Here is a 22,347-nt window from a genome sequence, read left to right as displayed (position 1 = left end):
TGTTTCTTGAGATCTCATATTTGTTGCATAAAAACATTGTTGTTCTAGTCTTAACATTCTCTTTTAGGTTATTAACCTTCTTTTTCAACTCTCGTAATTTGTTACATCCCCAAAGACTTGTAGCAGACATTTATTCTTCAATGTTTGTTTCCTTATGTATTTTTCTATATTCATATATTTTTTTTAAGTAGCATATTCCCATATTTCAAAGTGTACAACTATCAGTTGTCAACTTCCAGGTTTTTTCTATGGTGTGATGATGTACATCCAATTTCTCTATCCTGAGCAACTCACTTTGGGCTTTTTGTTTTTAAAACCACACTTTTCACCAACATTGGTTGTATTGTATTTCAAGAAAACCTTAATATTACTTTAAGTAGATAGTGATTATTTTTAATATTTTAACTAAATATTAAGAATTTTTTAAATATTTTGTAAGCTTTGGCAAAAATTTTGTGTTAGGAAACAGAGGTAAGGACATTATAACAATATGTGGACTTTTTTGTATCATAAAAAGGCATAGTCATCACTTTGAACAGAGACTGTGATTTGACTGATGTAACCACACCACCTGTCACAGATTAAAAACTAGTAGTGGGTTCCACAACTGATAATGTATGTGAAAACTATAAAAACATAATGTGCTATTTTTCTAGTCAAAGTTTTTTCAATAAATATCAATTTTCAGTGTTTAAAACTGACAAATTAATTTTGCTAATTGTTAAATTAGGAGCCTGGGAAATGATCTGCAGTAGTAGATCTCTATCATGGAAATTTGGCTCTTTTGGTGCATCTTATCTAGACACATTTGGAAATATGTTTTAGGAAATCAAAATGCTGAAACAAGGGAAAAATACATAGTCAGGGTACTATAGATAACATTTTCATGGCTTATTAGTGTTCTGGTTTCTCATGCAAAAATAAAGTCTGAACTCTCTGTTTAATTTACAGCATTTGGCCCTGGCTAATTTCTCTTCTGAATAGTTTCCATCCCCATGAAGAGGATCTTTCAAGTACTAATGGTAAGGGCTACCTTACCCTTGTGTTGCTGACATTGTTCTCCATCACTAACTGGGCTTAAGGCTAGAGAAAAACAGGGTTTTGTCCTTAAGTGTTTGACTTTAAATTCAGTAACTCAGAAGTGACTTTAAGCTCTGTATTGATTAAGTGGTGGAAATAGAGGTAATGTTCTTCCATTTTCTCAGCAGCTTATTCTCCTGTTTAGCTATATTTGAATAGGAGTCCAGAGAGTGTAGTACCTTCAGATCCTTTCCATCTTCCCTTTCTCTTTATTCTTACTAGTTTTTTTAAAAGAACTAATGTGAACAGCATTACTCTGTCAAGGTACTGCTTGTTTGTCATAGAACATTTGGGACATCCCAACATAAAGAACACAAGTCACCCTTAATTCTCTCATACGGAGATACTTTCTGTACCATTCACATAATAGTGTATTTCCTTTGAGGCTTTTGCTTATATGTGTATACACACACCTGCATGTGATTGATATCAGATACAGCTTTGTACCTGCTTTATAAATTTAACATCTTATTGCTAGCATTTTCCTTTGTTGTTTAAACGTTTTGGAACATGATTTTTACAGGCTGCTTAATATTCCGTCCTGTGGCTGTGCCATAATTTACTTAATCGTTGTCCATTTGCTTAAAAAGTTTCCCCATTATAAATGATCCTGCACTGTACAATCTGTAATTGACTCCTTTCTGATTATTTTTCTTGCATTAGATCAGTGCCCCTCAAGCATCATATTTGCAAATGAATCACCTGGGATCTTGTTAAAATTCAGTTTATGATTCACTAGGTTTGGGATAATGCCCAAGATTCTGTATTTCCTACAAGCTCCCAAGTAATGTCAGTGTTGGGATTCAATACTTTGAGTTGACAAAGAGACAATCTGAACATTGTGATTAATGGATCTGAGGCTATGAATTTTTGAGGCTGCTAGGGGGGATGAAAAATTCTTCGTACCCATCCTCCTCAGCACTGAGTAGTAGGTAAGGATTAGGGCAATGTCTAGGCCCCAAAAGCAACATGCAGGTGTTTGACAGGTAAGTTATTTTATCAAGATTACTATAAAGAAAAGCAGAGGACTATGAGCATTATGGTTTCTTTCTGTCTAGAAAATATAATTACTTTTTAATTTAGGAACAATATCCTGCTGAACAACAGTATTTTAGTTAAGATGTTTACAGATCTTGATTTCTGCCCCTCTCTAGCTACACCACTTCCAGAGGAGTTTGAGTTACAAGGATTTTTGGCTTTGAGACCTTCTTTCAGGTAGGTGGCTTTTATCACCATTTACCTAGAGTATAAAAAAGCTTCCTAATCAACTTCCCTATGTAGTCCATTTCTGTTCTGCTTCTGCAATTATATTTTTAAACTATAGACTTGGTGATGTCCCATTACTAATATAAAAATTTTTATTTACCCATCCCTAGTTGTTACGATATCTTTTTTAGCTTAATGTCCAAAAGCTTAGTTTTTCAGCCATATTTCCTGCCACTTTCACCCTCCTCCTCTCCAGTATTTACACATACTATACACTCACTACGTCCTGTACTTGAATAGCTTCGTATTTTTATTCCTTCAAAACTTTGTTCATGCTATTCCTAGAACATTCCCACTTCCTTTTTTGCCCTTCCCTTACCAGCGTGCAAGCACTTACCCATACCTGTCCAGGGTCTAGCTCAGGTATCACTCTGTGAAACCTTTTCAGAGCTTATCAGAAGAAATTAACCCTTCTTTACTGTACTTCTCTTATTCTTTGCTTAGCTTTTATTTCTTCAGATTAAATCATAATTGTTTGTTCCTTAAGGTAGGGACTATTTCTCATTTATCTTTGTATCCTCAGTATGTGGCCTACTGCCTAGCAATTCTTAGATGTTGCTGCTGCCTTTTTTTTTTTTTAAAGATAGCTTAATGAGAAATCTGGAAAATTCTTATTTTTTAGGTTTACTTACCTGTCTAATGTCAATGAGTTCTTTGCTCTGTATACTTTATGATACGTATACATTTTTTCTGATTTAGATATGGCCACCTTAAAGTGGATAGATTAATACTATTTGTTAGAAAAGGCATCTCAGAGACCCTTAGCATTGCCATGGTCATTTGAAGTAAGTTACTTATAATGCAAGGTTAGTGTTAATGAAAAATTTATTCTTATAATAAAAGAATCTTTCCTTATAAAAGACTGTGATTTATTTGAACTCCTCCATGAGAAATTGAAATATAAGTAAAAATATCATGTTAATATAGTGAATTTTACGTATTGTCTTTTCTGCTTTGTTTCATTGTATTTACAATCTTTGGGAGTATAAATAAATTCAGACAAATGCAGCTGTTTATATCAAAAAGCTAACCTGTATGGAAAAATCTGAAGCCATTGCAGTTCGTTAGGTTTAATTTTCTATAATTTGCTTATATCAATTTTAGGAACTTGGACTTTTCCAAAGGCCATCAGGGTATTACAGGAGACAAAGAGGGTCAGCAACGACAAATACGACAGCAGCGCTTGATCTCTATAGGCAAATGGATAGCAGATAATCAGCCAAGGTATTCCTCATTGGATACACAGGCACTCTCCACATGAGTCTTAGACTCTGGTATAATGCCATTGATTATAAACTCTTAAGTCAAAATGTTGGTTAACACAACATCAGAGTATGGCCCTAGTGGTCATAAGTATCTCTTTATTTCATCTCTGTTCTCTCATTACACTGCTTATTTTAGAGGAATTGGGCTTGTCTCCCTTGTTTGTTATGAGCTTCTTCTCCAATTTATAAACATCTATATAAATCTAACTAAATTATAAATTCACAGTTATGGTAATTTGTATTGACAGGGGCATGATGGTCAGTTTCAGTCAAGGCAGACCAGGATGGTGCTAGTGGCTAGTTAAATGTAAAGCAGATACGGTAGTTGGTGTAATAGGGCATAGGTTTTAGAGTCAGATAGATTTGAATTCATTGTCTAGTTCTGCCACTTCCCCAGGTGTGTGTCATTAGGATCTCTGTAGTTGATTATAACCTTCCCAAAGTCAGTAACTATTTCATATTCATTTTTGTATTCATGTTCATATACTGTAAGCACTCACATGGTTGCATGTTTGAATAAACTTAATACCTCTGAGCTTCAGTTTTCACACCTATAAATTAGGAATTATAGCTACTTCAAGGGCCTAATCTAGTGTCTTGTGCTTCAAACATGCTGAGTGAATGTAGCTATACTTATTAGAAAACGTTCAAAGGGCATGGGAATGTGTCATGGTGGTGTTCGATGGGACGATGAGAACCTGAGTTTCTACATAACTGCTTTTTATGTTACCTGAACCTACTCTTTTATACCCTGCTGTTTCCCACATTTTAAGGCTGTGGGACCCATACACAGTTCAAGTGTTACTGTTTTTTAGATTTATATTTTTTTCATATATGGATTTATTTTTACTTTTTTAGGCTGATTCAGTGTGAAAATGAGGTAGGGAAATTGTTGTTTATCACAGAAATCCCAGAGTTAATACTGGAAGACCCCAGTGAAGCCAAAGAGAACCTCATTCTGCAAGAAACAACCATCATAGAGTCACTGGCTGCAGATGGGAATCCAGGATTGAAATCAGTGCTGTCTACAGGCCGAAACCTAAGCAACAGCTGTGACACAGGAGAGAAACCAATGGTCACCTTCAAAGAGAACATTAAGCCACGAGAAGTGAACAGAGACCAGGGAAGAAGTTTTCCTCCCAAAGAGGTGAGAAGGGACTATAGCAAAGGAATAACTGTAACTAAGAATGATGGAAAGAAGGACAACAGCAAGAGGAAAACAGAAACCAAGACATTCACCTTAGAAAAGTTACAGGAAACAGGAAAGCAGAATGTGGCAGTGCAGGTAAGCTGTATTTGAACTATAAAGCAGGTAGAGGAAGGCTCACACAAAAGGCAAGATTTTTCATTTTGTTCCTAAAACCTTGAAAATTGGCTATTCTGGAAGCTTCAGTGCATTCCTAGAAGGCTTCATAGTAAGGTCATGTAAAGAGCTATGGTAGATGGGTACTCCATCAACTCTCAGGAACTATAATGTGAATGAAAAAAAATCTCACTGGAAATGACCAGTTGCAGAGCTATCAATTTCACAAAGAATTACATTTTCTTTGGAAAGTATAATAGTGATTTGTTAATACTGTAGTGGAAAATTTGGGGTCTTTTATAGATCCCATAGAACTGAGTATACTAAGGCTCACACAAAGGTTTTTTGGTTTTTGTTTTTCAGATTCACTATACAAAATAAAATATATTCTTGGGAAAAGATGAGGCTGTTTTCTTTGACACTTACACCTGCTCTAGCCAGTAACATTATATAACTTCATTGTTATCCTGGCTCATGGGAATTTATAAAGCAAGAATCCAAGTCTCTTGCTGGGAAAAGATAAAACATTGCTCAGTTTTTTGTGACTTTTTAAAATATATAAATATATATACCTTTCCAAAGAGATACAGATTTTTTCATACAAACAGAAAAGGGTCTTGACTCTGTGCTGGTTTTATTAACACCACTAATGTTTTTAGCCATTTGATTCATTAATACATTTGGGCAAATGTATTTATTTATAGTAGGCATGGGGAATCTTACATTTTTGGAGGCTGCTTGCAAATAAACAATACCTGCAGTGCATTTACCTTACAGAGTTTTTTTGGGGAGAAAGGGAGAAATAAGAACATCATAATTCCATTTTAAGATTAACAGTAGGGGGAGAAACAGAGAGAAAAACAGGGTAGAAATTGAGGAAAGGCGCAGAGAGAGTGAGAGGTGTTGGGGAAAGGCAAGGAAAAAACCAAAAGAACTATAAAGCTGAAGGACCAGTGTTTCAGGGATGACGAGCTCAGCATTTCCTGTTTGCTCTGCCACCACACTCTGAAACTGCCTCCCAAAAAGGTCCAGACAGAAAATAAGATCTCTTTTCCAGTCTCATCCCTTTTAAATCTGACTATCGATGATTAAAGAAAACCTGACAGTAGTCAATATATCACCGCCCTCTGTACCTCATCCTGTTTTCTATAAATGCTCCCTGTTTTCCCTCATTTTACCCATCTTTATGTTACTGGAGCCGTGCACATGGCACCTGCTTCTCTCTGGCTCCATGTGTAGGATCTCTGGCCCATTTCTTACTGCTGAAAGTATCCTTATCTATTCTGGGGGTGGTAGGGTTACAGGTTGGAGAGTGGATGCCTGACCAAATACCCTTAAAGCTGCCCAGATGAAGTTAAACTGAGGGCCAAAAGTATCTCATCTGTGGGTCAGTGGTCATTATTAATTCATAATTCATGTACGTTACTTAATGAATTAGAGAATACAGGGCCCTGGGACCCATAACAGTGGCTTAAGATCATAAGCAGCTTTTCAAACCTGTTGGCATCAGGTGTCTCGTTTGTAAAACAAATGAGTTCTCAGGTCTTTTCCATATTTCGTACTTTTATGTTATTGTGAAAGCAAAATAATTATACAGGTAAAACTAAAGCCCTTACAGGTTTTTATGGCAATTAAATAATTTGATTTTCCCATTTTAATGCGTGAAATGAAATATCTTCAACATATGCTTTTTTTTTTACATAGTAGGATTTTAAATACTTTCTTAAAGTACGTGCTTCTTTCTGACACATTTGAGTTTCAGATTATTATAGATAGTTTTGCTTCTGGTTGGTCACAGGTAAAATCCCAGACAGAATTAAGAAAGACTCCAGTGTCTGAAGCCAGGAAAACACCTGTAACTCAAACCCCAAGTCAAGCAAGTAACTCCCAGTTCATCCCCATTCATCACCCTGGAGCCTTCCCTCCTCTTCCCAGCCGGCCAGGTAAATATAATGCTTTGTAATTTCTTCTGCTGAATTCCATCTGTGTAGGAGTTTCTGTTAACCCAGTGAGGAATTTTAGACTCTGAGTGACATTACTAAACCATAATGTTAAAAGGTATAAGGAAGTTCCCTTTTCCCTAATGTTTATGAAATTATTTTTGAGCCATTTCTCTGTAGTTTATGTATAACTGCATGCTTATTATGAAGGAGTTCCTGTCACTAAACATGGCATCTAAGAAACCTCCTTTAGGACCTTCCAGTTACCTCAGTGGATAGAAGTAGCAGCCAGTAGTCTATATTTAATTCTTGAAATCAGGTTAAAGGTTGACACTTGATCAGTCTTACCTGATGGTTGATCCCTGTCTTCTATAATTTATTAGAAAACCTCTTCTCCACCCCAGCCCCAAATGACTAATTTTTGTCTTTCTTTTGCCTAAGTTTCCTTAGAACTAAAGCTATGTTCTTCTATTTTGAAGGGTTCCCGCCCCCAACATATGTTATCCCCCCTCCTGTGGCATTTTCTATGGGCTCAGGTTACACCTTCCCAGCTGGTGTTTCTGTCCCAGGAACCTTTCTTCAGCCTACAGCTCACTCTCCAGCAGGAAACCAGGTGCAAGCTGGGAAACAGTCCCACATTCCTTACAGCCAGCAACGGCCCTCTGGACCAGGGCCAATGAACCAGGGACCTCAACAACCACAGCCACCTTCCCAGCAACCCCTTACATCTTTACCAGCTCAGCCAACAGCACAGTCTACAAGTCAGTTGCAGGTTCAAGCTCTAGCTCAGCAACAACAGTCCCCTACAAAAGCTGTGCCGGCTTTGGGGAAAAGCCCTCCTCACCACTCTGGATTCCAGCAGGTAAGTTTCAGTTGTGTGTACTGTCCAGCTGAAGTAAGGAGAGGGGAAGGCTGAAATTATTCAGTGTTTGGTTAATTAAAAATACTAGTTAAGCATTCAGCTACTTCTTGCTTAGAGTTGTAATGATTATGGGAACACGTACGTCTTCTCTTTGCTGTTTAGGAAAGTTCAGGTTTTCTTTTTACTTTGGTAAAGGACAGTAGATCTTAACTGCCATTCTTTGCTGCTACTACTTGACAGCTTTATAGAAAAGGATTTTTTGTAAATAATTTCCCTTATTTGAACCTAAACTACAGAAGGGGAATAGAATCGTAATCTTGATGAGATGTTAATGGTACCAATCTTACATATTGTCGTCCCACGGCACTTGAAGCAGAAGGAGAAATGCGTGCGCGCCCACCCACGCTTACACACTTACTTATTAAACCTCTTAAATGATGGAATTGAAAGAGAATATGAGTTCAGTGCCCTTAATCTGTTCCCAGAAAGCTCTGTGTATTGAAAAACCTAAAGATAAAACAAAACTGCATTGCCTAGAGTTTTGTTGGTGGTAAAATCATTCTGTGATTCCTGAGTACTAAGTAACATTGCATTTTATCCTCATCTTGGTGACAGGCATCTCTTTTTTAGTATCAACAGGCAGATGCCTCCAAACAGCTGTGGAATCCCCCTCAGGTTCAAGGCCCATTAGGGAAAATCATGCCTGTGAAACAGCCCTACTACCTTCAAACCCAAGACCCCATAAAACTGTTTGAGCCGTCATTGCAGCCTCCTATAATGCAGCAGCAGCCTCTAGAGAAAAAAATGAAGCCTTTTCCCATGGAGCCATATAACCATAATCCCTCAGAAGTCAAGATCCCAGAATTCTACTGGGATTCTTCCTACAGCATGGCTGATAACAGAGCTGTGATGGCACAGCAAGCCAGCATGGACCGCAGGGGCAAACGGTCACCCGGAGTCTTCCGTCCAGAGCAGGATCCTGTGCCCAGGATGCCATTTGAGGTGTGTGTCCTTTCCTATCACCAGGCACTTCAGAGAGAGGTCTGGGGCTGCATATCCTTTAAACTTCTCAAGTCGGTGTTTATAAAGGTCACTCTGCTTCATTAGCGCTACAGAATGCTGTTGAGCAAACGCGTGCAGCTCTTGGTCTCCTCTTCACAGTTGCATAGTATGCTTGATTTGGGGACGCAGAAGAATTCTGTTTCTGATTTTGAACTGTGATGATCTGGCAAAGAAATCATATGCAGAAATCTCTAACACAGCATGTTAGAGAATTCTGAGACAAAGCTCCTCTCAGTTGGGCTGAATCATCTAAGTTTAAAAATAGGTTTACTGCATATTTAAACAAATTGCTTTCTGAGAGGAACAAAGTCAGCCAGTTATCTTTGATAGTGGAGTTCCTTGTCCTTGCCCTATTTATTCATGAGAAACAGGTATGTATGTGTTTGTAACTTTTTTTAAAAAGCTGTTTCTCTGTTTGTTCGCATAAGATATTCTCATTGCTTTGCTCCTCCGCTGCTTTATCTCACTACCCACATTAACCTTGTATGTTCTGCTCTGTTTGTCACTATTTGTGCTTCTTTCTGTTGTCTGGATCTTTCTCCACCATTGTCTTGTGTCACTTTGCCTTGGTGTTTCCAGGCCTTTTCCTCTTTGCATAATCTTGTCGCTCTGCTCATTACTTCTTCCTCCCTGACTTTCGTTGCCTTCATCCCCCCTAATCGTTGCTTCTACTCCTTTGTGCTTTTGTCATCTGTTATTGCATCTCACTGTGATCCTTTCTGTCACTAGGACCCCAAAGGCTCCCCTCTGCTTCCTCCGGACCTGTTAAAGAGTCTGGCTGCCTTGGAGGAAGAGGAAGAGCTGATTTTTTCTAACCCTCCTGATCTTTACCCAGCTCTGCTGGGACCTCTCGCCTCTCTTCCTGGACGAAGCCTCTTTGTATGTATTTGACATAATTCTTCTTGCTCTAACCCTAGCTTCTCTTCTGAGATTTTATAGCACTTGGAATAGGTGGTTTCTTCTGTCTAGGGCTTTCCTTTTTTACAGAATTTAAAAACTTTTTTCCGGATCACCCAAAGTAACCTTCAAATGGTAGTAGAACATACCAAAATATTTCTGACTCCATAATTTCCCCATATCTTCGTTATAGTTTTGTTATGTATGTTACCCAGAAAGCATCCTGCACGGCTGCTCACACACAGGATGTGATGCGGGCAAAGTAACTTACTTTTCAGGTGTCATTTCCACCCGGACCCAGGGATTTTAGGTGTCATTTAATCTTGCTTAGGAACAGTGAGATTTTTCCTCATGTATTCAAAATACGAAATGAAATAATGTTCTAGATGTTCTACTGAATAAAACAATTCCAGATTGATTTTACTGAACAGTATGTGGTTCTTTTTGTTTGGTTAACTAAGAGCCCTGATCTAAATTCAGAGCCAGATTCATAAACAGAATGAGTGAGAATGAAAAGGACTCTATTTATAAACATTGTTGGCGTACCATAAATGAGTGAACACAAACATAAATAACTAGAATGACATAAAGTCTAAAGATTGATTATTGGTATCTTTTAAAAATAACCTTCTATAACCCAGTCTGCATTTCAAAGGATGTCATTGTTTCCATACATATTTTACTAAGGTGGGGCAACTGTAAGAAAGATGTATGCTGTGAGGTTTTTTCCCCCTCCCTTCATGCCATCTTAATAAAACATAAAACAGTTCTGAGTTCCACTTTCTTGCTGTTTCTTTGCCATAAACATGGGGTAAAAATCAAAATGCATTGATCTTAGTATTAGGAGAACTAAAAGCTTCATGGCTCTCATGACAGAAACTGTCCTGGCACTTGAAGTTCCCTTAAGAGTTTTCCTGAGGGGTCACCTCTCAGTCCATCCCCCCCCCCCCCAAATTAGCAGAAATAAAAGATCACCCAGACATTTAAATAATATTAGTTCAGTGTCAGTGCCTAGAGGTTGTGGAATGCCCTGTTACTAAACTGTTGACTCTACATGTTTGCCTTTCTTGCTGCTTTTTTTTTTTTTTTTTTTTGCTGGGGTGGCTTGGCGGACTGAGGGGGAGTGCCTCTCTATGCTTGTTTCCTAATCCCTTAGTTCCTGTTGTGCTTGCCTCTTCCGTTAGAAATGAATCTGATGGTGGAACGGGGTGGGGGTGGGGGCGCTTTTTTTAACATCATTAATGATGTAGTGTGTGCGCAAGTGCCTTGCATGTAGTAGGTGTTTAATAAATGCTTTGTTGACCAACAATTCAGTCACAGTGAGCATCAGAGATTCAGCTTTTTTTTCCTGGTAACTTTCTTAGGGCCAATAAATGTAACTTGACTTTAGCAACTATTTTAATGTATAACCACAGATAGAGTTGCTTAGGAACCATGCTAACCAAACCAGTTGTCAAAGGATTTAAAGGCTTTTTAAAAAGTCCTTAATGTCAGTATTTTAAAAATTTAGGGAGAAGATAGTGCCAGATCAGTTCAGCATCTTGTTTTGAGAATATTTTAAATGCAGTTGTTGACAAAGGGATTCCTGAGGTTCTTGCCTAGTGAACACTCAAAACTGCCAGTTTCCAGGGTCTCTGCCAGGATCTCTGTGATAGGTTAGAGGTACTGAGCAGGAAGGTTCTGTCTGACTCACCTGTGACAGCTGGCACTTGGCTGGTGTCATGGTGAATTTATGTCTTCTAAACCTTAAATTGTATAAGATAGGTGAGTACAAACAAGTATGCTTAAATTGTGGTCTTTTATTTTGGTTGCATGGTATCTTAAAATTAATATTAAGAAAATGAAAAACATAATTTTACTACCTTTTTTTTCCGGGACTGTGAAGAAATCCTTATTGGAGAAGCCTTCAGAGCTAATGTCACATTCATCCTCTTTCCTGTCCCTCACCGGATTCTCTCTCAGTCAGGTGCGTAAACAGTGAAGTATCTTGCTTTGTGCTTTTATTGTGGGCTAGTGTTTTCTTTCCCGTTCTATTTCAATACTGTCTATTGTTTTTCTCTTTCCTTTCTCTTAAATATATTGGTGTTTTCCAGGTATTTGATTTTATCCCCCGCCCCGTTGATTAGGGTACGCTAGAGACTAGTATAAGTTTGATTGTTTAACTTCTCATTAATATTAAAATCTTTAGGGCTCTATTGTTCAACCAAGTAAATTATTCACACTTTTTAACCTGGTTGGTTTACATAGAGCAAAGTAAAGGGTGAGGGAAAGTAAAGGGCAAATGAATTACACAGGAACACTGAAAGAAACAGAAGTAAAAGCCTTCAGAAGTTTGTCTTGCAAAGAAAGCCTTAAAAGAAGCATCCATGAGTATGAACACTGCATTTTCTTAAGTCTCTTTCTTTGGAATGAGTTTAACTTGGTGGTCATTGTCTTTCAGGAAAGATACCCAAATAACAGTGTGTTCAATGAGGTATATGGGAAAAACCTGACAACCAGCTCCAAAGCAGAACTTAATCCCTCAGTGGCCCCCCAAGAAACATCATTGTACTCCCTTTTTGAAGGGACTCCGTGGTCTCCATCCCTTCCTGCCAGTTCAGGTATTGACTAATCTTTAAGTTATAGACCTTGCATTTCCCATTCACTCAAGTTAATTAAGAGATAGTATGAGGTTGTAATTATAAATATATTAGTGTTTTGGTGGGTTTTGTTTGTATTCTGTTGTTATTTGTTATTTGTTTTTAAAATAACTTCTGAAAGAAACTAGGGGAAGAAAGGCTGATGAGCTGGTTCACATAATAAATGCCATTTAAAAAGCTGCTTTACATCCTCAGTAATGAGCAGAGTTATAAGGGAGAAAAATATGAGTTTTATCTTAAGGTTTGCAGCTGTTTTTTAGTTTTATTTGTAGATATTCATTCTTTGCAGGAAAAGTTGCACTTTTAAAAATCCAGAGTTAATAGTAATTTTTAAGGTTAGGCAATTCTATTCTGATAGAGAAGACCATGTATACTTATCTGAAACAGGCACACCAAAAAAATGCATGTATTTGATGAAAGTGTCTTCTGTTTTGTTTTAGATATGTACAGTGAGACAAACTAGTGCATCTGGCAAGAGTCCCTTTTGGGGCCTGTATTTTTGCCTTTCTCCTGAAACCCTGTGATTATTTTTAGCAGAATTTAAGTGATCAGATCTACCAGAAACTTTGTTCTCCGTATGTTTGTGAAACATCTCTATTTAATGTCCTGCATTGCTGTTATTTAATAGATCATTCAACACCAGCCAGCCAGTCTCCTCATTCCTCCAACCCAAGCAGCCTGCCAAGTTCCCCTCCAACACACAACCACAATTCTGTCCCATTCTCCAATTTTGGACCCATTGGGACTCCAGATAACAGGGATAGGAGAACTGCAGATCGGTGGAAAACTGATAAGCCAGGTGAGAGCCAGACTTCACTGCTTAGCAAAAGTGAAGTAACTTACTCTACCCTTCCCTGGCTTTTGGTATTTGGCAGTGGTAGAACATCTTCTGATTATTATTTTCTCTTCATTCCTAGCCATGGGTGGGTTTGGCATTGATTATCTCTCAGCAGCATCCTCTGAGAGCAGTTGGCATCAGGCCAGCACTCCAAGTGGCTCCTGGACAGGCCATGGCCCATCCATGGAGGATTCTTCTGCTGTCCTCATGGAAAGCCTGAAGGTGAGTGGATCAGAAACAAGACCCACATGAGATGTCTCTGCTTTCATTCACGTAAATAGTCTTATTCCTGAGGCCCTTAGGATTGATTCATAGCACATATCTAGCAAAGTCCTAGAAGCATGGTCTGCCTTATAAGATTCTTGTGTAGCTTTTTTTTTTTAAATTGGTGAGTTCACTGGTGATAGAGCAGTATCCTCAGGGGGACAGACATGAAGGTTTTAGTTGGATTCTAAGATTAAGAAAATTCTAACTCAGAATATTTTATTTAGGCCTTTTCTGAGCAAGTAGAAGAAGGGTATCTAATTTCAGAAATGTTTCGTTTGCCTGAAACCTTTCTAGTAAATGCTCTGGTCTCACATGGAGCTGACTTTTAGTAAAAAGACTTTAGCTGGCTTTTTTTAGGGTTTGGGTATCTTGGGACATATATGCCTTTATATTTGGCTGGGATTGAAAAACAGATCCCTTTAAGACAACCAGGTGTTTGACCTCTGCTGACGAGCTCTGGGCTGTTTTTCAGTCTATCTGGTCCAGTTCCATGATGCACCCTGGACCTTCCGCTTTGGAGCAGCTGTTAATGCAGCAGAAGCAGAAACAGCAGCGGGGACAAGGCACCATGAACCCTCCACACTGAGGCCAGAGTGGCAACCCTGGGAATGAAGGCTCCATAAACCATGGCATGTTGGGTTTGCAGGACTGGCCCACACAGTCCCCTGCAGGTGGCAGCCCTCTTTTCTGTTTCTCGCTGTTGAGAGGGTGTAAGTGTTCCACCAGCCCGCTGAGTGTGCGCGAAATGTCCACAGTGCAACAAAAAGAAAAACCATCAGGAACTCTCCGTCCCCCCGGGGCCTTCTGGAGGGAGAGAGGAACTGCTGTCTGTCTCAGTTATCTGATATCACCGCCTCTCACCTTCTCCATCGTGCATGTCCCCAGCCACATGGGAAGTGAAAGCTGAGAAGGGAAGGCAGGTGGGAGAAGCCAATGGGAACTTCTCAGTCCTTTTTTTCCTCTTTGGGGAATAAAATAGGAATCCATTAATGATTGCTTTGCTGACTGAGAATGTAGTTGAAATTTTTCCTGAACATCTTTTATTATTGTTATTACTCTCAGTAGTAAGATATCACACTGAATTCTTCCATACATGGATGTGCTTCTTCTAGTCAGTGTGTAGCAGGGAAAGCCCCGTCCACTGCTCCTGTGAGAGGCTGGTGGTGACAGGATGGGGAAACTGGCCTCTTCAGCCAGTGGCAGTGTTCCATGAGGGCGAGGACGAGGCCTCAACCTACACTCAGAAGGTTCTGGTGGGCCCTCCTCTGGCCTGGAGACTCCAGCAGGAAATGCCCTTCACTCTGTAGGTGCTCGAGCCCCAGTCGAGGATGCGGCGTGGGCGGTGGTGCTGGGCTGGACTAGCAGACGACTTGCTGTAGGATTTTAAATGCACGTTCTTGATTCCCGTGCATTTTACAGCAGCGTGGCAGGCAGTCCCGCAGAAGGCAGGCTAGTCCGTTCATGGCCTGGCACGTTGTCACAGGTCGAAGCTTTCAGTGTGGCTTTTTTCTGTTTGGTTGGTTGCCCCCGTCCTGCTTACCACCCATCTCCTCCTGTCCCTACCTCCACCCATTTCCTACCCTGTGCTGTGTGCTAGTAAATCGTTTTTATTCCTGACATGTACAACATCTTGCCAAGAAGCAACAGCATGGGGTCCAGCAGTTGGGGCCCAAAAGACAGTCTGAAGAGGAAGAAAGCAGCAGCAGCGTCTGCGTAGCCCACCGAGGGGCCGGGCCCCTGCCCCGCTGCAGTCTCCCAGCCTCCGCTTTCAGAGTGAGATTCAAGGCAGCACGGACGTGAGTGCATCGTGCACAGAAGAAAACACAACGAAGTCCATCCTGGAAAAGGCAAAAGAAAGGAAAATAAACTTTTATTTCATATTTATTAGAAGGAAAGAGGACTGAAAATTTTCTTTTGTAGAAACAGAAGGACAGCATTTCTGATAGTCGTTTCCTGGAAAAGTAATATTTTAAGGGGAAATTATGGAAACAATCTAAATGTCCATTTGCTGTGCTCGTGGTAGGGTTTATTTTCTGGGAGGCGTGTGTGAGTGTTCGTGTGTGCGCGCACATGCCCGTCTGCTCGCCTGGAAGGGAGGGGTGGTGCGTGTGCGTGTGTGGAGCTAGCGTGGGACTTAAGAGCTGAAAAACAGCTGCAGAGCAAAGCACATCCAGGAGCCCCCGTCGTCGCTGGAGTCCGAGCAGCCCCAGCAGTGAAAGGGGGTGAGATTCATGCTGATTGCTCTTCCGGGAGTGGTTGGAGTCCTGTATGCTTACGTTATTGCTCTTTTAGTTTGATATGGTGTTGGGGTTTTTTTTGTTTGTTTTGTTTTTTTTTGAAAGGTCTCAAAGGGTGAGGTCCCCCACCCAATGGCAATATGAAACCCTTTGTGCTTCTCTCCAGTCCCTTCCCCGTGTCCACCTTTCTCCCATTCCCTCCGTCCCAAGCCTCCTTCCCTGCTGCCTTTACCCACTTTGTGTGTTTGAGCTCTGCATTCAGGCAGCTGCAACATTCCAGTGTTTGAACTGTCACCGATTCTTGCACCCTCGACAAGCTGACCAGGTTCACCGTGTTGCTCCCGTAGTGCCCACGTCCCATCGACAGCCCCATTTCTGCATGAGAATTTGGTGTTTGGAATGTTTTCTGACTCTTGGGGCGGGGTTCCTCGCCTTATCATCCTCAGTGTGGAGTAATGAGGAGGGAGAGGAGAATCTTCATCAGAAACTGGTTTTGTGTAGTAAACTTTCTTTTGTGTTTATTTTTGTTTTTGTTTTTTGTTTTGATCTGTCTGTGCAAGACCTGCAGCTGCTGAAATCAGCTTTGCCTTTAATTAAACCATGTTCTCTCCAACCAGACCTGCGTATAGATTGTTTCTTTTCTATCCTAAAAGAAAATCCAACTTAAAAAACAAAAATTTAAACTACTCACAAGTCATCTAGGGGAAAGCAAAGAAGGTCAAAAGTCAAGTAGGCTTCAGGGTTATTTTTGCTTTTAGTAACGTCCAAACCAGTGCAGGATTATGGAAAGGGATGGGTAGAAAGAAACTCAAAATTCTTTTACTAAAGAATGGCTTATTCAACGGTATTAACAACCCAGTATTTTTATTCTCATTGTCACCCTTAATAAGGCAACTCAGAGGTAGTTTATCCTGCTGGCCCCATAAACTGTCAGGAGCAGCAGTAGTCTTTGGTATTCTTTGCTTTGGAGTTGTGTTTCTTCTTCAAATCATGACCCAGATTTCCAGGGGTAGCCTGCTGGGCGTTGGCCGTGTGTCAGGAGCCAGCGCCACAGCTCAGTGTGTGTGTGTGCACGCCCACCAGCTGCCCGCACTTCATTTCCTAACTGCTTTTCACAATCACCTACGCACTTGAAAAATTGTTAACAAAGCCACATGTATTCTACAAGAGGTAAGGGGGATTAAGGCGAGGTTTTTAGTATTTATGGAAATTCTCACCCAAGTTAACCCTGAAAAACTGGGCCATTTGGTTAAATGATAACCAGAATAAAGCAATAGAATTCTATCATGTATACTACTATAATACTTATTATAAAATGTTATGTAGTAGGATAGTACTAATCAACTGGCTTCCTGAACACAGCTGCTTTTCATCTCATTTATTAGTGGCATACATTCAGTATTGAACTTTTAACAAATGTTCCTGCCTGAGAACACACAAAGGGATGTAGTCCTAGTATTTTAGTTTTCTATGGAATTCAAAGCTGTATTCCAGGGTAACATAATTCAGTCTACCTTCTGTTTAAGCAACAAGACTTTTTGAATCCCACACACACCACCTGTAATGTTACGTCAGGCCCCAGGAGTCTGTGAGAGTAATGGTGCAGGAATGGGGGTGGTTACACTTAGGTCTTGGGCTTGCACTCTGGGTATCTTGCTTTTGTAAGGTTTTTATTGAGGCATCACATATGTAGAGAAGTGTACCAATAATAAGTGTACAGCTCAGTGAATTTTCACAAACTACACATCAGGTAGCCAGCACTCAGAGCAAGAAACAGATTCTCAGCACCCTAGAAGCACCCCTCAAGCCCTTCCAGACACTTCCAACCACCACCCCCTCCCTTACTCCAAGGTAATCAACTTAAATTCTCACATCATTGTCTAATAGGTTAAATTTTAGCAGGGCAAAGTAGATGAATGAATACTTTCAAACAGATGTCTCTGTACAGTGTGCTGCAGAAGTGTGCCAAATCTTGCAAATGATAGTCCCTCCTTCAACTTTGTAGGTTATGAGACATCCTAGACTCCTCTAGGAGAGCTTTCCAAGTCTGTAGTTGCACGTTCTTCAACAAAAGCTTTGGGGAAAATGCCAATCTTCCCTTTGCACTCCCCTTCCAGCCATTCTTCATTCACTGATAAAAGGAAAAGTATATATTGACTTCTAAAATGAGTATAGGAGAATTACCTCACCTGAATATTCCACACAGATCTTTTGTCAGTCCTTCTTCGCCTCCAATGGTGCTAACGGGAAAGTCAGCACTGGAAAGTGATTGGAGGTAGGAACAACATAGGACTTAGCCATCTCATTATTGGTTTCTGTCTAGACATAATGGAGGAGTGAAATGCAGAATGAATTAGATTTTCCAGAGAGTTACCAAAGAAAGTGAAAAAAATGGAACAATGAATCTTTAGATATTTTTGTTTTAACATAGGGTTTTAGCTTTGTTGGAAATCTTTGTTTTGATTACAGGAAGGGACATGCTATTGGTTAGATATATTAATGAATGTTCACTAGTTAATGATCAACGAATTGAGAGTTGGAGCTACTGATGGGTTCAGTCCATGTTTATAAAATGTAAGAATTTTCATAGCGCCTATTTTGAGATTTAAAAGTGCAGGCAGGCACAGACTTTATAACTCAGTTGTAGATAATATCCCCATTTTATTAAGGAAAAGGAGATCAAGGAAGATTAATAACTTGTTTAATAAGGTCATTCTGCCAATAAATATCAGACCCCTTAGGTATGTATGACCTGAACTCCAAAGCCCATCTACCAGATGACAGAACGAGTTCAGAAGTTCATCTTTGGATGTAAGACTTCTACATCAGACATTACAGCAGCACTGGTCCTTGGATCCTGTCCCCAGAAACTTTAATTACTGTGGAGTGGGGCTGGGCATCACAGATTTTTCTAAAGTTCACCCAAGGTAATTCTAATTGCAAACTGTTGTCTTGATTCTTCCTCCTATAATGTGAGTCATGGAACCAGCATTTGTGTGTCCTGGATCCTGGGAGCATGTTAGAAATGCAAAATCTCAGGTCCCACCCAAACCCGAGTCGGCATCCATTTTAACAAGTTCCCTGGGTGATTCACATTTAAAATTTGAGAAACTTTTGGAATGAAAGTATCTCATAACTGTTGAATGCAGTTGAACTCACCCGTCAGCCCCACCCAATGTGTATGCTGAATTCTGTTCTCTATGTAAGTGTTGTATATAATAAAGTTTCAAAATATTACATGGATACTTCCTGAATTAAACAGACTTAGGCTTCTATACACATCCCAGTAAAGAGTACACCACCTTCTCTCCATATCTACCCAGAAGGTTTTCAGAGCATTTGCTCATCTTTACCTCATCCCCACCCCCAAAAAACAAAACAAAAAAAACCAAAAATAAAAACTGGACAATTTAGCTGGTTGGTTGATACTGACACTTTAAAAATGGCATGGGGGGTTAAACCCAACTCTTACAACTGAGTTTCTATTCTCCCTTTCGGAAGATATGCACTGATTGTGCACCCTGTTTTTCATTACTCACATTTTGAGTTAGTTTCCACAGTCTCGTATACTTACTCTTTACCCCATTAACTTTGAAATCTCCTGCTCTCGTTTCTTAGTCTATTGGATTTTCCCGTTATAATTGATAGTAGTGTTCAGTTTTCACTACTTTGCATTGCTAATGCACAAGATTTCAGCCATGTGAATGAAGCTTTTGATGGGACTCTTATTTGTTTCCAGGTAGAGAAGTAAGGCTATGTCAAACCATGAGTTAGAAAGGTGCTCCTCAGTGTGGTCAGCAGACCTACGTCTCCTGGAAGCTTGTTAAAAATGCAAATTAGTGGTCCCCACACCAGACCTGAATCAGAATCTCTGGAGCAGGGCCAAGGAATTTTATTTAACAAACTACAAAGGATGCATGGGCATACTTAAATTTGAAAAGCCCTAAATTAGAACCCTCCATTTGTTACTTCAGTTTTTTAATGTATTTGATTTGTAACAGAACCAGGAAAGTCACCAGAGAGAACAATTCTTAGTACAGTAGTTGCTTTTTAAGGCAAAATTTATCCCCTTCTTCCCTCATCTTTGAAAAGTACACCAATTCAAAGAACTGTAGTTTGCAGAAGATCAGTATCACGTGGCTTGGTGCAAAGGCAAAATGATTCCAGCCAACTTCCAACTTATTAACTCTGGTATGAGAACCCATGGCTTCCAAAACAATCTTTAATAATCAAAATGGGATTTCAGTCTGCCATTTGTTGCTTCCCTGCCGAGAAGAGCAACAGATGGAAAGGTGAACATTCATTTTTGCTCCCTCCCTCTGAAAGCTAGGCAGGAGATTGAAACCACTGGCTAAAGTTTGTAGTTTATTGATGTTTTCTTCTCTCTGCCCTTGAATTTATTGCTGCTAATATGTAAATTAGTTTCTATAATCCAGGAGTAGCACTCACCCATTGATATCACCATGATTACGTCCCCTTCCAGAAACTCCAGATCTTCTGGCTGGGTAGCCTCGTAACTGAAGAGGGCTACCACTTGGCTCCCTTCCTTAAGCTGAGGTTCTGTTCTCTGTTTATTAGCATGAGATTTTCTCCCTTCTTCGGGTTCATCTGGAAAGCCCTGGTCACCCTAAAATAATAAAGGCCCTGTTAGTTTTCCTAGCTTCCTGCAATGAACTTTGAACGTCACTAAAGGAATCAGCAAAATGTCAAGGCAGCACCTGGGATATACACTCAGAAAGGCAAGTTTGTGATCAGTGCCTAGCATAGACCTGGCGTGTACTGTATGAACACCGGATGGTTGGGTAAATGAAACCAAAAGGTCTGCAGGACCGTAGACAGTCTTAAAATCTTACTACAGTAATCCTGAAAAAGGTAGAATAGGTACTGTTGTTACTTCTTTACAGATGGAAAAACAGAGGTGGAGTCACAATAAGTGACAGAAACCAAAGTCAGACCTGGCTTCTTCTAACACCCCAATCCAACACCCCTTCCCCAGCACCCACCACACTGGGCACCCTGTTAGAGAAATGCAAATGTTCTGCACCATCCAAAGTCTATTCAGTAGAAACTCCCTGCGGGAGTTAACAATTGCTAACAGCAATTAACAGTAATTTGAAACATTGAAAACAAATAGCCTTTTCAGTGAAGTAATTCACAGTGAGAGCAGACCTCCTAAGCAGAATCCGCTCAAGACAGAACTGAAGGGATTCGTCCAAAAAACGGACAACTGGAAAACCTAGAGGGACCCTTCAAACTTTCAACGGACCCCTTGCCTTGGCACTGACCCCCAGGGCCCTGGGCCTTTCCTCTCAGCCAGAGGCACCAGGAAGTCTCAGCTCCAATGTCTCTATTTCCTGAAGGCAATTTTCTGAACTCTTAGATAATCACTAAGTTTACTTTGTGGGGTTTACTACAGTGCCTTCCTCCAGGCCCATCCCTCTTTAATTCTCCCCCTCCCACTCAGTTTTGTTTTTTCTTTTCCCCATCAAACATTTGACTTTGAGACTCTACCAAAGAGAGTCTCCCCTAACTGAGCAGAAGCCCCCACCCAGCAGTGGGGATGACAGTTTGGAGGAAGGGCTCTGTCTTCCACTGCGGGCCCAAGGCCTACGTGGTCTGGAAGAGCTTTCTCTCTGTGGTCATTTCCACGGTCTCAAAATCCACCTGTAGGTGAAAAGTAGTCGCTGACCAAGGATTCACTTAGGAACTATTTAATTGTATACCCACTAGACTGCAGATGCCACAGTTGACAAATGCTAAAGCAGGAAACACGGGGGAGTAGAGGGAGAACTGAAGTGTCATTGGGACCCCACTGAACAGCTTTGGGCAGTGGAGACTGCAGACGCAAGGACTCTGTGCCGGGATTCCCCAGCCTCCGGACTGTGGATGGGGAGCGGATTACTCACAGGAAGCCCACCAACCAGCCTAGCTGAGCTCCCTGCCTTGCTCATATGCCCCTTAAATCATCAGTCCAAAGCAAGACCTCACTATTTTCTCCCCTGCTCACAACATCATCCTAGCACAGCAGTGTCCGTGGCCTTCCCTGGTCTGGCCCTGTGGCCTTTCCAACCTTGTCTCCCTGTTATCCCGGTTGCGTCCAGCAACACTGAGCCCCTTTCCCACGATGCTGTCTCTTGTGGTCTTCCCTCTGTTCTCTCCATCTGTATATAATACATCCATCCTAACCTCCTCTACCTTGCTAATTTCTAGGTACCATTTTCAGGATAAGCTTCAAGACAATTTCAGCATCATTTTCTCTAGGAAGGCTACCAATTTGTCCCACTTCCCTCCAGCATTTTGGTGTGAGATACCCTCCCACGTGCTTATGTGACACAGGAAGGCATTTGTGCAACTCCATCAGTTTACTTAACACATGCTTTGTAGTCATCTGTTTGCCCTTGTCTTCCCCACAAGGAGAAGAGCCTGTGTCTTTCTCGTTTTTATATCTCCAGTGCCTATCTAGAGAACAGTAAGTGCCCAGCAAATGTTTGCTGAAGAATTAATGTCATTAGACAAACGCTGGAAGCAATCTAATGTACACCAACAGGTGAATGAATAAGCAAACTGTGGTATCCATACAATGGAATACCATTTAGTATTGAAAAGAAATGGACTGTTAAAACACAAAAGAATATATCAATATATACTGTACTTACACGAAATTACATAAAAGGCAAACAAAAACGTATGC

The 22,347-nt window shown here is 40.4% G+C and overlaps 2 protein-coding genes across 7 annotated transcripts in view; one reads left to right on the top strand and one right to left on the bottom strand.

Moving 5' to 3' along the window:
- The window catches only part of SMG7 (SMG7 nonsense mediated mRNA decay factor), a 71,653-nt gene extending 55,384 nt beyond the window's left edge, over positions 1-16,269 (top strand). For 3 of the 6 annotated variants that reach the window (XM_057725766.1, XM_057725768.1, XM_057725767.1), the window contains 13 exons: positions 952-1,022; positions 2,235-2,295; positions 3,451-3,570; positions 4,470-4,896; positions 6,713-6,857; positions 7,334-7,716; positions 8,347-8,718; positions 9,508-9,657; positions 11,561-11,641; positions 12,116-12,275; positions 12,943-13,113; positions 13,232-13,374; positions 13,892-16,269. In XM_057725766.1, the coding sequence (XP_057581749.1) occupies positions 952-1,022; positions 2,235-2,295; positions 3,451-3,570; positions 4,470-4,896; positions 6,713-6,857; positions 7,334-7,716; positions 8,347-8,718; positions 9,508-9,657; positions 11,561-11,641; positions 12,116-12,275; positions 12,943-13,113; positions 13,232-13,374; positions 13,892-14,005 (2,398 nt within the window). In that variant the 3' untranslated portion in view covers positions 14,006-16,269. The remainder of the gene's footprint in view (positions 1-951; positions 1,023-2,234; positions 2,296-3,450; positions 3,571-4,469; positions 4,897-6,712; positions 6,858-7,333; positions 7,717-8,346; positions 8,719-9,507; positions 9,658-11,560; positions 11,642-12,115; positions 12,276-12,942; positions 13,114-13,231; positions 13,375-13,891) is intronic. The other 3 variants (XM_057725769.1, XM_057725771.1, XM_057725770.1) reach the window with 3 other exon arrangements.
- Positions 16,270-17,276: 1,007 nt separating this feature from the next.
- Positions 17,277-22,347, bottom strand: part of NCF2 (neutrophil cytosolic factor 2) — a 28,110-nt gene continuing 23,039 nt past the window's right edge. The window contains exons 14-15 of the mRNA XM_057727519.1: positions 20,106-20,283; positions 17,277-17,787 (exon numbers count right to left, since the gene is read on the bottom strand). Of these exons, the coding sequence (XP_057583502.1) occupies positions 17,675-17,787; positions 20,106-20,283 (291 nt within the window). The 3' untranslated portion in view covers positions 17,277-17,674. The remainder of the gene's footprint in view (positions 17,788-20,105; positions 20,284-22,347) is intronic.

Source organism: Hippopotamus amphibius, chromosome 3 (assembly GCF_030028045.1).
Source record: "Hippopotamus amphibius kiboko isolate mHipAmp2 chromosome 3, mHipAmp2.hap2, whole genome shotgun sequence".
NCBI classification, from domain to species: domain Eukaryota; kingdom Metazoa; phylum Chordata; class Mammalia; order Artiodactyla; family Hippopotamidae; genus Hippopotamus; species Hippopotamus amphibius.
This window is presented reverse-complemented; position numbering and strand designations above follow the sequence as displayed.